This window comes from Varanus komodoensis, unplaced genomic scaffold, assembly GCF_004798865.1.
Source record: "Varanus komodoensis strain SLA01 unplaced genomic scaffold, ASM479886v1 scaffold11, whole genome shotgun sequence".
In the NCBI taxonomy this organism is placed as follows: domain Eukaryota; kingdom Metazoa; phylum Chordata; class Lepidosauria; order Squamata; family Varanidae; genus Varanus; species Varanus komodoensis.
The window spans coordinates 16,760,512-16,774,838 of NW_025335317.1; the positions used below are offsets into that span (position 1 = coordinate 16,760,512).

The following is a 14,327-nucleotide window of genomic DNA, read 5'->3' on the forward strand; positions in this document are numbered from 1 at the left end:
CCATCATTTTTCAATGACTCACTGATATACTGTAATCTCAGTTCGGGGCATGTTAATGCAGATTTGACCATATTAGGGGGCAAATCATCAGTATTATTTTTCTGAATGTTTTGTTCTGAAAGGCATGTGTTGCAAGATTGATACTGCTGAAAGTGTGCATGTACCAGTACTTGAAACTGCAGATTTTCTGTGCAGTCCAATACCCTGTTGTGTTTACATGCCCAATTATTGCCTTCCATCATGTTTGGAGATTCATCAGTCTCAGTGAGCATGCTAATGGTCAGGGATAATGGGACTTGTGGTCTGAAACATCAGGAGAGCATGAAGATTTAGGCACTAAACACAATGGCGTTTGGGTGTGTTCGGTTGTTCTAGCGGGGGACCAGAATGTCCCTGTCTTGTCCCATTCCCATGACATAGTTTAGGTTGGATCATTAGCACAAACCAGAGTTTGCAATGGTGCAAGTAAAGTTAAGCATCACTCATTACTGGCTTCCTGGTGGCTGGTCCCCAAGTGCCTTTAGATGCATTGGGCTACTCTATTTCAGAACACTTGTTTTGCCACCAGAAGGCCGGCACAGGGGAGCTGAACCCATTTCAGCATGAGGTCCTCCTCCTGTTTCAACAAAACTCTCTGGGGCTGCATTCCAGTGATAGATTGGGTCAAAGGCAAAAAATGGGCAGGGCCGAAAAAGCTGAGTTCTGTTCCCCTGGTATAGAAACTACAAGGAATAGTGGGTTGGTAAAGCCAAGGAAAAACTGAAGACTCCTTGACTTCTCAGCTGCCTTCTTTCTGAAAGAGAGCATGTTCAATGAGAGCCAGTGTAGTGTAGTGGTTAAGAGCACATGACTGGGACTCAGGTGATCTGGGTTCAAGTCCCTGCTCAGCTGCAGAACCAGCTGGCTGACTATGCCAGTCACAGATTCTCAACCCAACCCAACTCACAGGGTGGCTGTTGTGGGGATAAAATTGAGAGAGCAGCAAGAGACTGTTTTAAGTTGCGTTGGGTTCATTGTAAGAAAAAAGTGGGGTATAAATCGAATGAATGAATGAGGTTTGAGTAGATTTGAAAGTAATGGACTTCTGAAATGAAGCACGGAAGTGTTTGGATTTTATTTAATGAACAGGTGGCAGGATGAAGTAGCAGAGCAACTGTTCTGATGCTCCTTAGTTTGTCTTATTTTCAGGCTGTGCTGCCATTTTCCACTTCACAGTGCTTGCTGTACCTCTTCCGAGGCATGGAAAGAACTGCAATATTGGAATCCATAATCTGGTCAAAGAACTCTGTGTAGTTTGCCTGCCTAGTGCTGCATTTAGACACTCTCTCCCCTTAAATATTATATGAACTTCTGGTGTGTGCATTTAAAGAATAAGAGACATTTAGCTTTGCGTGAGATCAGCATTCTGATTATAAGTCACCAAAGGATTGGGGAGCTATAAACTGAGAATGCTCGCTTGAAAATAGCAGAGTTGCCAAAGGAGGGCTGTATGGAAAGGATAAATCACTGGTTAGCCAAAACAGAAAGTTCCTTTTCCAGAATGATTCAACTTAGTTCCAGAAAGCCTTTTCTCTAGTAAGAATTATTCATTATTTTTATTTTAACTATATTTCTCCTGTTCCACAGCCAAAAAGGGAGTTTCTGGAGTGCTATATAATCAGTCAACCATAAGGCAGGCCCTGCTCTGAGGTGTAAAATTTAAAAAGACACAACAAAAAGGCACAGAGAAGGAAGAGGAGAAAATTAAGTTGCTTGTGGACAGGCCTGGTGGAATGGCCCAACTTTCCATCTCATCTCTTGGTGTGGTGAAGCTCTGGTATTCCTGTTGCTGGCTACTATCTCGTTCCCTTCCAAGTCCAAAAGAAACCCCATTCAGCTCCCTGAGGTCTGAAAACAATAGTTAAACAAGGGCATGGGCTCCACAATAGTAAATCAAGGAGCTGAGTTTTCCAGAATCACCAAATATCTCAGGATTAAATCCAAAATAGCGGATTTAGATGGCTTTTATGTGTTAATGTTGCTTAGCCTTGTAGGCACTTTCTCAGAGAGGTTTTAACCTGGTCAGTGGGCATCTCTACTCTAAATCCCATGTTGCTCCGTTGCTAAAGTGAGGCATCAAATGGCTTTGAATTACATTGATCAAGATTTCCATCCTGACCACCCAGTGCAGGTAGAGTGTGTCCAGTCTCCTTTCTGTAGTTAGGATGGAGATCTAGACTGTGCTGTGGCATGTTAAACATTTCCTCCTTCCACGTCCTTCTGTGAATTCCCCATCCCATCCTTTTCTGAGGGTTTACTCTGGGTCATTTAAAATATGCAACAAACCATGGCTAACCAAACTAGGTTGTATTCACCTGGTCCTGATCATTGTTGGAAACTTCAAAGCTGGCTGTGGGTAGTAGGGTATTTGCCAGGGTATTCTGATACACATACACAGAGTGCTGGTTTTGAAAAAGAAAGGAGCAAGGAGTTCAGGAATTAGGAATGAGTGAGTTGGTGGCACTTTCATAATCTCCTAATTATGGGCTTCCATTCAGGCTTTATTGCACTCACTAACATAACTGTGTTTACCATCCCATTGATTTCTTTTTGACTTGCTTACAAGTAAGTGCCTTACAGATTGCGGCAGCCTTGCTTGTACCAGTGCTGGCGAGGGGCTGCAAAAGCACGTCTGCTAAAGTTCACGGCTTAAAAGGAAGATTCCTCTTTACCACCACATGAGCATTTGTTCAGCTTTTTTGGAATATTTATCAAGTGACTTTAATTTTCAAAATTCTACAGGTTCATGGGGCTGCCACCAAAATAGTCCATTTTGGAATGGTCTCTCTAATTATTTTTCTAATTTTTTTCAGTACTGCTTGTGAGAACGGAGCTGTAAGTAATGTTTTTAAAACTCACTTTCTAATGTCTAATGTCATTTTATTTTCCTTGCTTCTCAGCTTTTTGACCATGTTGCTGAATGTTTAGGAGATTTCATGGAGAAACAAGAAATCAAGGACAAGAAATTACCTGTGGGGTTCACATTTTCTTTTCCGTGTAGACAATCCAAACTAGATGAGGTAAGAGCACATCATCACTTTATTACTTTATAATAGGAACCTTGGAAACCCCATAAAACCATCAGACCATGGGGTCTTCCAACATGATACTGTCAAAACTGACTGGCGTTGGCTTTCTGGGGTTTCAGGCAAGATCTTTTCCCGGCTCTACTTGTGGATGCCAGGGCCTGACCGAAGGATGTCGGAGAAATCCAAAACAGGTTCATGTGACTTCAGAGTCCCGTGAATTCAGCCCATGGGCTCTGTGCTGGCCTGACAACTTCTGAGCAGCACAGATTGCATGGAACTGTGAACTGACTTTATCCAGAATGGTCCGCTGTGTAGCACTGAGAAAAACATGCATGTTGCACACTGGCAGCAGTAATATAAGTAACATACTTTTCCAGGAGAAGAGAGGGATCTGATTACATCCCTGAGTGGACAATGGAATGAAAGATTCCTGTTAATCTGCGAAACATGCATGGAGCAGATTAAATAAACTCTATACATCCCTAGTTTTTACCTTGAGCATGAAAAGAAATGCTGCAGAATAATGAGGTACTTGGAGTACTAGATGGTATTAAACTAGCTAGGAGTACTAGATGGTATTACAATAATTAGCTGGTTTATCTTGTTGCTGTTGTAGATGATCAGTAAATAATTCATTGTTAATTTATAGGTTAGGCAGAGTGGCCCCGTGTTTAGAGTGTTGCACTGGGGAGACTTGGGTTCCAATTCTCCTCCTGGCTGTATAGCTCACTGGGTTTCACTGGGCTTAAACTGGCTCTCAGCCTAACCTACATCATGTTGTTGTTGAGAGAATAAAATAGAGAGAAGGAGGATCATGAATCGGGCTCCTTGGAGGAAAGGCAGGATATAAGTGCAACCAAATACAAATATACCTGTGTGATTGTGCACACTGGGCCACTGTATATTACCTTTGCTGTCATATATGGAAGCTGCCAACCCATCCCCAGCTGAATTAAAACCAAACCATTTGTTGATCTGGGCACGTGCAACATTGCCATGCTATGGGGGTTAGAAAGTGCAGGTCTGCCTGGTACCTGGGCAAAGCCGCTGGGAGATCCATATTCATCACTTGAGCCAAAATTCATGAACACCGCTTTAAAGGTAATTGACACACTTTAATGACTGTATAGCTCTGAAGCGGAGAGTCAGCAGCTTTACTCAGGTTACTTCCCCACCTGTGAACATGGGCGAGTTCACATGCAGGAAATTTTGCAGCACTGCCATATGCAAGAAATTGTTCTCAGCTAATTTTGGGAAAAGACATGAAAAACTGGAATCCTGACTGAAAGGAATGTGAGGGTATCATTTATTCTGGGTAGCATTTGTTTAAATGGTTTGCTTGAATTTGCCAGGGTATTCTGATAACCTGGACAAAACGCTTCAGAGCAAGTGGTGTTGAGGGAGCTGATGTAGTTCAGTTGCTGAACAAAGCAATCAAGAAACGTGGGGTAAGAGTGGCTTTTATTTTCATAACTATTTTATATGTGTGCATAAATGAACTGACTGATTTGTTACTTACAAATGTTGAAGGTTGTCCATACCAGACTGGAATGATTAGACTAGAGATAATTTCATGGTATCTTCTTTCTCAGCAAAAGTAAGAACCAAGAAAATGTTCATACTTATGAGTCCCGGTCCTTTTGCCGGGGGCCCTTCCAGGGAATATTATATTCCAAATATATCAAAGAACATTCAAAGGCATCCAGCTGCCCTTGATTCAAACAGTCTTCTTGGAGGTGAAATAGACTGTTGTGAATTCTGTCACCCATGAATATTTACTTGGAGGTAAGTTCATTTGGGTCCCGCACTGAATGAGAGTTACTGCCAAGAAAGTGTGCATAGGTATATAAACTAAGGTAGCATTGCATAGTGAGATAAGTATTCATTTCTCTGTTGAAAGCATTAGATAGTCTTCAGTCCATTGCATTATAGGAGGTGAATGTTTATCCTTCCAGGGTTCTAATATCAGCCTTTAGCTGTCCAAATAGTTCAGAGAACCCATTTATACTAACCATTTGCTAATTTCCATGAAGTAGATAAATAATTTAAAAGAGTGCACATATTATTAAATATTGACGTCTGTTCTGGTGCAAAATGTATCCATATTTTAACATACATAGGAAATCACAATGCTGTGTTCTATCTTAAAAGCAGGCTTCCTTGCTTGCTGCACTTGCTGAGTAAGCTCATACATAACAGTAATCTTCCAAATTTTATCAACCCATTTCTATTTTTGATAGCTACTTGGAAGATTTCCGATTATATGTCATACATAAATTTGTGGCTGATCCCAAAGTGAGAAGGGATGTGTGAAAAATGCATTTCAGTTCGTTTTTTAAATCAGGATTTGCCCAACTTACATTTCTAGGACCAAAAATATGCTCGAATTGGTCTAACTCCATATCAAGTTTGCCCTGTGATTTGTGGGCCCAAGAAAATGCATTCACTAGCATGCATACTTTTGAAAAATGCACACAAACACATTTTAAGCAGTGGAAGAAGAATGTGCACAGTTCAATTACAAACATGGTGATGTGTACATTTGAAAATACGCCCTTATTGAAATATAATTTTGAAATGTTGATGCAAAAAAGGGAAAAAAACTTTCCAGGTGGAATTTGGAGAACATTGACAAATTCGAGCTTGGTTTGCATACACAGCCCCCAAACTGACTTGTACTTGTACTCAGTAATGAATTGAGTCTGATTTTAGGGGAGAAGAAATGAATGTTAGACTTAAGATGAACTCCCTTTGTCTGTAGTAATAGGGGGAAATAGGAAAATAGAATCTGTTAGCTGAGCTAACAAAGCTCGCTTGGTAAACAGTATTTACTGACCTTTTGTGTCACAGTGAAAAGTAATATATGTAGATCAAAATATATTAATAATATTGTCTGACACAAGAAATATTCTATTTCATTTTAAAGGATTATGATGCAGACATTATGGCAGTTGTCAATGACACCGTAGGGACAATGATGACCTGTGGATTCGATGACCAACGTTGTGAAGTTGGCTTGATTATTGGTATTAATATTTGATTTCTTTGCTGAGCATATGGGATGTTGGCATTTTTTGTTTTGGTTTAAGTCGATTGATGAATTTCACTCCCTTCTTTTAAGGTACTGGTACAAATGCCTGTTACATGGAAGAAATGAGACACATTGACCTGGTGGAAGGTGATGAAGGACGCATGTGCATCAATACCGAATGGGGAGCATTTGGAGATGATGGATTATTAGAAGACATCCGGACTGAATTTGACAGAGAAATTGACCGAGGTTCCCTTAATCCTGGGAAGCAACTGTAATTGAGATGATGTTACTGTTGATACTGACCCTAAGTAGTCCAGTCTAAAATGAATCCTTTGATATGCTATATTTTAACATAGGCTTTTTTTGACAACTGTATAGTGGCTTATTAAGCTGAAATATGCACAGACTTTTCACTCATAGAAACAGAGTGAGTCAGAAGAGGTCTCCCAGGCCATCTAGTCTGACCCCCCGCTTCAGCCGGGTCCGCTCATGACACGCCTACCATGTGCATGTCCATGCATGCAGCCAGTCTAGTCTGTTCTTTGTAAACTAGGAACGTTTAAATTTATCATAATTTTCACTTTCTGTTGAACCAGGAAACCAGTTTCTGTTGAAACCAGGAAACCAACTCTGGAACAAACCAGGGTCTTCAACCACACTTTCAAGTTGATTTAAGATCCTGGTTTGTTGTGTAGCTTGGTGGTGATAGTTATGTGGCTTAGATGGCAGCAGTAGCACCTGATGGGCAGGGTTGCCAGTTGTGCAACTGGCACTCTGCGAGCATTTGTGTACTTCCTCTAGGCGTGGCTTGTTTTTCCAGACCTGGCCAAGCACGAAAGGGAGTCTGTGGATGCCCGAGGGACCCACTCCTATTTCACGGTGCCCCTGAGAGAATTGAGATGATGATACTTGGACTGAGCTTCCTCTTTCCTATTGGTCTATATTTGTGGTCCTGTTCAAAGGCCCATGAGTGGGAAACATGTGAGCTACATGCAACTATCACCACTCTCAAAAAACGAGAATGGTGGAGAACTGGTAATTTGCTGCCAAAGTTTAGTGGCAAACCACTGTGGAAGTTCACTAAGGACAGCTTTAGCTGGTTTGCAAATGAATATTTATTTATTTAAAAAATTTCCATCCCATCCTTCACCCAGGATCTCAGGGCAGTGATACCAGAAGAATAATTTGTTTTCCCTTCTGTGGCAAGGGTGTGAGCCGCAGGGGACTGGAAGTGGAAATTGACTTGAAAGCGGAACAGAACTTTCCTGTCTGCTTCCTGCTGCCCCCTGGTGTTCCCTGTCCAAAACTGCTCTAAAGGTTATGGGTCATTCCGGACTGGATTTGGGAGTGCAGCGGAGAGGAGCTGCAGCAATAAAGGGGAACTGGCAGAATTTGGGCGACCCTCCCCCCTGAATATGTGGGAGTGCCTTTCCTCTATGCAAGGGATTTTCCTGATCCCACACATTGTCCCCACCACATTATATCCTCTGAGTGGTCATGTGGAGATAGTTTAGGCAGAGAGGAAAACACTTCCTCAGGTCCACAGACTACGCTGAATGGCTGAATAAAAATTTGAGCCCAAAGGCTCTAAGTCTGCAGATTATTACTGAGAATTAAGAGTCACTGTGCTTGTGGGACTGGGCTACATTTGTGTAAATGTGAGTGTTGAAACTCATTGTTTGATACGTCCTTTTCAGGTTTGAGAAGATGGTCAGTGGCATGTATATGGGTGAACTGGTCAGGCTTATCCTTGTTAAAATGGCCAAAGAAGGTTTACTTTTTGAGGGGCGAATAACTCCTGAACTTTTAACCAAAGGAAAAATAGACACTAAGGATGTTTCTGCCATAGAAAAGTACGTACTTTTTGAAGTTTTTTCTAAGTTTCCAGGTTGGCATGCATTCATGTGATTAGAAGTACAGAATGTCTGTGGTTGGGTTCTGACAGCGACTCCTTGAGAGGCTTTTAAGAACAGTGCTAGGAGAGAGGATGGCGTGTGCAGGTGGCAGGGAGGGAAATGAATGATGGTGGTTTTCACAGCACCTGGGGGTGGGGGCTGTCGGTTGAATGCCCCAGCTTTAAAAGAAAAACTTCAGCAGAACTGTGCTTAATTGCTCACCCCAGTCATTTTCCAGTTGCAATGGAGCACCCACTGCCCAGCTCCAGCACAGTGGCATTTCAGTGCCTCTTAGAAATCTTGTTAAATACAAATCTAATAAATATTTTTAAAAAGTAACTGCTTCGGAGGCTCCCATTATCTACTGGTGTCACTCAAGTCTCCCTCACACTCTACTCTGGGTTCCTGGGACCCTGGCGACCCACTGCTTGAAGGTACTATTATAATTCATTCCCAGGTACTTGTAGTACTTCCCCTTTAATGAGTAAACTGCCGTCAGATCAGCTTTCCCCAACTTGGTGCCCTCCAGATGTTTTGCACTTTGACTCCCATCAGCTTAAGTCTGCATGACAAGTGGTCAGGAATCCTAGGAAATGTAATCTGAAGCATGTGGAAAGTCTCACGTTGGGGAAAGCTCACCTCATTGTGAGCGTTCAGAACGTCTTCATATCCGGTTGTGCTCTTGCAATGTCTTTTCAGGAGCAAGGAGGGCTTGCAGAAAGCCAAGGAGATTCTGACGCGTCTCGGGGTTGAGCCCTCTCATGAGGACTGCATCGCCGTCCACCACGTGTGCACCATCGTTTCGTTCCGCTCCGCAAACCTCGTGGCTGCCACTCTGGGGGCCATCCTGAACCAGCTACGGGACAACAAAGGAGTGGGCCGTCTCCGCACGACCGTGGGGGTGGACGGCTCCCTGTACAAGATGCATCCACAGTAAGATCCCGAGCAGTTTCTATAATTACTGCTTGGCACCTGCTAGGGACCATCTCTTGCAAAGGTCAGCTATGCAGCACGTCGAGCTGGCATTTGGAGATGGAGCCTGGGCCTGAGCTGAAGAAGCGAAGCCCTCGCGTTAGATGAAAGCGGGTGGCTGACCTCACAGGCTGGGACTGTGGGAAGCAGTTCAGTGAGCTGGGCTGGGGGCACTGCTTACAACACGCACACGTGGAGCAAACGGACCTGGAGCACAGCAGATCGTGCGCGCAGCTATTGCTTGCGTGTGGCAGTGAGAATGGCCTCGTTCACACACTACAATTACCTGGATTTGAATGCTGGGTAGCTCCAAATGAGCATGAACAAATGCATGTGTTGGCTTCTGGCCGTTTTGGCTATGATAAATAACTCAGGGACATTCTCTGCTAATGAGTTCAAACTCTAGTTGTTTGTCCATAATTCCAGGATTAAACATCACAGTAAACAATTCAGGGACAGAGTGTCCCTGGGTAGGGTTTCACAGCAGGAGAGGGTGGTTATGCAAGAACCAGCACATTCACTCCCCTTTCATTTTCCACAACCCAGTTAACAAACCATGGGTTGCTGATAACATGTGAGCTGAATCAGTGCCTGTAACCTGCAAATACGCTGGCATACAAGAGAATAATTTCCAGCTGTGTGCAGAGTGATACTGAAAAATAGCTATGGAATAGTGGTACCTGTACCTGTAGTACTGAAAATTATCCCCTCACATACGTGTAGAGGAGAACATGTGTAGGAAAAACTTCTTAACTTTTGCTTATGACAGGCTGGTGCCTTCTAAATATTTTTGGATTGTAATTTCCGTCAGCTTTAGACAGCATGACTAATGATCATGAATGCTGGATATTTTAGTCCAAAACCGGGAGGGTACCATGTAAGGAAAAGCTGGTTTACGCAATTCATGTTTTACTTTGGACAGTCTGGGTTTATAATATATCCAACATAAGAGTGTCCTGTATTCAGATATTCCAATTTAATTCCTCCACAAATGCAATTCAGAACTAATGGAAAAAAAATCTATCTTGAATCATTTCAAATCAAGTCAGTGAAAGAGACAGGAACTGAAAATTAAGCATTGCAATTAAGGTTATTTCAGTTCGGTTGATAAATAAGTCATCTTTTCACTGTAATCTTTTCATCTTTTCACTTTTGGAAGCAATTGCTTTCATTAGTGCTTAGTTGCTTAATGCTTTCACTTAGGATTGCAGCCTTTGACCTGTGTCCTGTGTCAACCTGCTTTGCAAGATAGAGAATGTGCTAATTAAGGTTTTGTTATTTCATAAAGCCTTGGGTTAAGTAATCCCTGAACAACTCAGAATGGCTGGGTTTGGACGTCACAGATTAGGACAATGAAAGGTTATTAAAACTTACATGAAAGGAACTATGTCAGCTTTAACCACCTGAGAGTCAGTGGTGTGGTTAGAGAGGTGGACTGGCATTTGGGTGATCCCAGTTCAGCCATGAACCTCACTGAGATAATTTTGGTCCAGTCACTGACTTTCAGCCTAACCCACTTCACAGCATTATTGTGAAGATAAATGGCTAGGTCTGCTTGGAGGAGAAGGTGGAATATAAAAGTATCAAATAAATACTAGCCCTCATTCTTTTTATTAGCTTAAATCATTTTTTCTGAAAACAATGCTGAATGTCTGTGCCCCTTTGTCCTGTCGTGCTGTCATGGAAATGCTAATGAAGGCTTCCTCAGCCCCGTGCCTTCCAGATATTTTGGATTTCCACTGCAACCAGCATGGCTGATGGTCCGGAATTCCAAAACATCTTGAGAGCATCAGATGAGGAGGGCTGTGTTAGTCTTTCCCTTCTACCCTTATTTAATGGATTTACTGCTGTTGCTAACTGTAGATAAAATGGAGTTCCTTTTGGCAAGATGGAGGAGGTTGTGCTTGAACCCACCCATTTTGTCTTTTATAATGTGTAATTTGATTGGACCTCAGAGCAGAATAGGAGTTCCTCCTTTCTCCCCACCAATAGCTAATGTTGTTCCCTCCCCTTAGAAGCAGGGGCTCTTTTCACATTACCCAATATGTGTGGGTCTCAGTTTTGCCACAAGTGGCTCCCATGTGGTAGGATCATCTTTAAATGCTGCAGGGGTTTGTGTGTGGGCAGATCGCACATGTTTAGTTTATTTTAAAAACTACAATACAATTATCCCCTCCAAAAAAAACACCCTCACCATTAAAGAAGGGGAAAAGGAACAAAACTGAAATGTAATTAGTGTTACTGGCAGACTGCATGTGTCCCATGGATTTGGCATCCTGCCACTCTTCTCTGGTTTCACCTTTGGGATCAATACTAGCTTCTAAGTAAGCTTGTTAAAGGTTGAGTCGATAAGTTGCATCAGTCTGCATCTGTTCAAGTGTTGGTGCCCTACTCTGGTAACAAGTGGCAATTACTGTTGTGCTGCTGAATGTGGTCCTGGAGTAAGTAGCTGATCTGTGGAGTGGCAGTTGGGTGGAAAGGCATATGTGCAAATGAGTGGGCTGGGTAGTGGCACCCTGCTCAATGCCGTTTACATGTTTTGCTGGGTGATATCTGTAGACGGGACAGGTGCTTCCTGCTCAAACTGGCCTTGTCCTTCCCTTGAGGATGACCAAGCTGGCTTTGGAAGGAACCGTGCCCTTCACTCTACCAACATAATTGCTCTGGTGTCATTGGAATGGTGTGCTTCCTATATTCATCAGCTAACAATTATGCTCAAATAACATCTGACTTAAGTTACATTGTCCTGTGCGCTTGTATCATGGGGTGTTGCTGGCTAATGTCTGGCAAAGTACTGTTGCGCTGGTACAGCCTTCCTCAGTCTGTTGTCTTCCCGATGTGGTGGAACACAGCTCCCATATTGTTCAGGCAGATGGCTTGGAATTGTGGAGATACACTTCAGCACATCTGGAGGGCACCAGCTTGGGGTAAGCTACACTAGATGGACCCTCAGTCTGACCTAGTGTCGTATTTGTGACCTGGCAGCAGCTGTCCATGCCTTGGCAATGTCATGGTTAGGCTATAGCAGGGGTGGCCAAATGGAGGGAGTTGCATGCAGCTCGCTGAGTTTATTTTGCAGCTTGCTGTTCACCGCTGCAGGTGGGTGCCTGCGTGTCACCACCCACCAGCACCTACTTGTGGTTCTCAGACATCTGACATTCACCATATGAGGTTCTTCTGTTGAGCAAGTTTGGCCACCCCTGAAGGTTGTCAGGAACTGGAGTGAGATGTGACGGTTTAGGTGGTCAGACAGAGGATCATAACAGGATCGTATCTTAATACTGCGAGAGGGCTAGCCAGTCATTTCCCAGCCTCGAAGTGCAGGTGTTAATGTTTAAAGTGCTAAACAGCTCATAACATGGTCATTGGGGGACTATTTTGGTACGAACCTTCTCGGTTATGAAGGAGATGCCCTTTTAAAGCACTTTTATTTGCAGAGACGTATGTTGATCACATGCAAAAGGGCTTTTTTCTCTATTGCTCCCCAACATCATAGCATGCTGCTTGTGGAGTTGTGACTGATCCCCATTCATTCAGGATTCAGGAAGGGGGTCAAGATGCATCTTTTTACCCTGGCTTTTATAATGGTGGTTTTGGTTTTAAAAATAGTCTTTAATGGTTTTACTATCTCTTTATTTGTTTTGTTGTAAGCTGCCTTGTTTTTCCAGAAAGATAACATGGCAAATGTTTTAAAACCTCTGTGTTAAAGAAAATTTACGAGCAGTTGTTTTCTTCCTGTGTGCAGATACTCCAGACGTCTGCACAAAACAGTGCGTCGCTTGGTGCCCGACTGCGATGTGCGCTTTCTGTTGTCTGAGAGCGGCAGTGGGAAGGGTGCTGCAATGGTGACTGCTGTCGCCTATCGGCTGGCAGAGCAGCACCGGCTGATCAATGAGACCTTGGCGGAATTCAAGCTTACCAATGAGCAGCTCTTCCAGGTGAAGAAGAAGATGCGCAATGAAATAGAAGCTGGTCTCAGAAAGAAAACGCACGACCACGCAAAGGTCAAAATGCTGCCCACCTTTGTCCGCAGTACACCTGATGGGACAGGTAACTCTCTAGCTCCTGAAGTGACAATTTGAACTGTTGTTGCCTTGTTTCCATGTTGCAGAATGAAGAAGCAGGCCAGTTTCTGAAGCTGGTGTCTACCGATAGGAAGCACACACTTCCTGTGTCTGTTGTTACTAGTTTGCTTGCTGATAAAACATTTTAAAGAGTAGCAATTCTGACAGTTAGCAATGCTAATTTTGTTTATTTAAAAGACCACGTGCTGCTTTTTTAGCATGTGTTCGAAGTGACTTGCAAATGCAGGGAAATAATTAAAAATAAAATCTCAATTAAAGGAAACAAAGAAAATGGGGAAAATAACTGGAAAATACTTAAGCCAATGAATACAATTGCTGTAGGGCAGTGATGGCCCTATAGAGGGCTAGATAGAGTCACTGAAGCAGTCGAGGACAGGAAGGCCTGGTGGAATGTTGTCCATGGGGTCGCGATGGGTCGGACAGGACTTTGCGACTAACAACAACAACGAGTGATGGTGAACCTTTGAGAGACCAAGTGCCCAAACTGCAGCCCAAACCCTGCTTATTTATTGCAAAGTGCCAACACTGCAATAAAAACTGAAAACAGGTTTTAGTTTAGAAAAAACAACTCACATTCACCTTGGCAGCGCGCTGACTGGCCATCTGAAAGCTCGGACTAGTCACGGCAAATGAGTCGCGACTTGTGATGTCAGCACTTGGCACCGCTACACCTTTCCAAGAATGCGTATGGCTCCTTCGTGCGCTGTTATCTGATACTTGGCTTCTGGGGCGACTTGGCTCGTGTGCGGACAGAGAGGGCTCTGTGCAGGTTCGCCACCACTGCTATAGGGGAAATGCTATATGAAAAATTTAAGTTTTATTGCCCTTTCAGAATGTTAGCTGAGCTAACTTCTCTTAGCAAACACCCCCATTGAGCTCCTGAAATTCCGCTGAATTGAAAGAATGTTTTCAGATCACAAGCATTTTTGATAAGGGTATTTGGAAGGAAATTTGCTTAGTCCCAATGGATTTTTCATGTGGTAGTCCATTTGTTCTCTTTCTCCCTAAATGAAATGAGTAGAAAAATGCCTGTTTGTCCATTTACTACCTTTCCCTCCTGATAATTTTGTGCAGTTCAAACACAGATTCACACTTAGATCAAAAGATTGAATTGGCATTTCTTCCAAATAGAAGAATTGGCATTTCTTCCCCTTCCTTTAAGGGGAAGTGGAACAGCAGCACCACCTGCTGGTGGATGTTCTGCATGTCATGTGTCCAGTCAACTGCATGCACACACTTCCAGGCGACCCAGCTTCTGTTTTCTTTCAAGAGA

The 14,327-nt window shown here is 43.1% G+C and overlaps 1 protein-coding gene across 1 annotated transcript in view; it reads left to right on the plus strand.

The window, feature by feature from the left end:
• The window catches only part of HK1 (hexokinase 1), a 63,171-nt gene that overhangs the window by 27,942 nt on the left and 20,902 nt on the right, over positions 1 to 14,327 (plus strand). Inside the window, exons 5-11 of the mRNA XM_044420471.1 lie at positions 2,940 to 3,059; positions 4,421 to 4,516; positions 5,995 to 6,094; positions 6,190 to 6,373; positions 7,800 to 7,955; positions 8,697 to 8,930; positions 12,715 to 13,019. Of these exons, the coding sequence (XP_044276406.1) occupies positions 2,940 to 3,059; positions 4,421 to 4,516; positions 5,995 to 6,094; positions 6,190 to 6,373; positions 7,800 to 7,955; positions 8,697 to 8,930; positions 12,715 to 13,019 (1,195 nt within the window). The remainder of the gene's footprint in view (positions 1 to 2,939; positions 3,060 to 4,420; positions 4,517 to 5,994; positions 6,095 to 6,189; positions 6,374 to 7,799; positions 7,956 to 8,696; positions 8,931 to 12,714; positions 13,020 to 14,327) is intronic.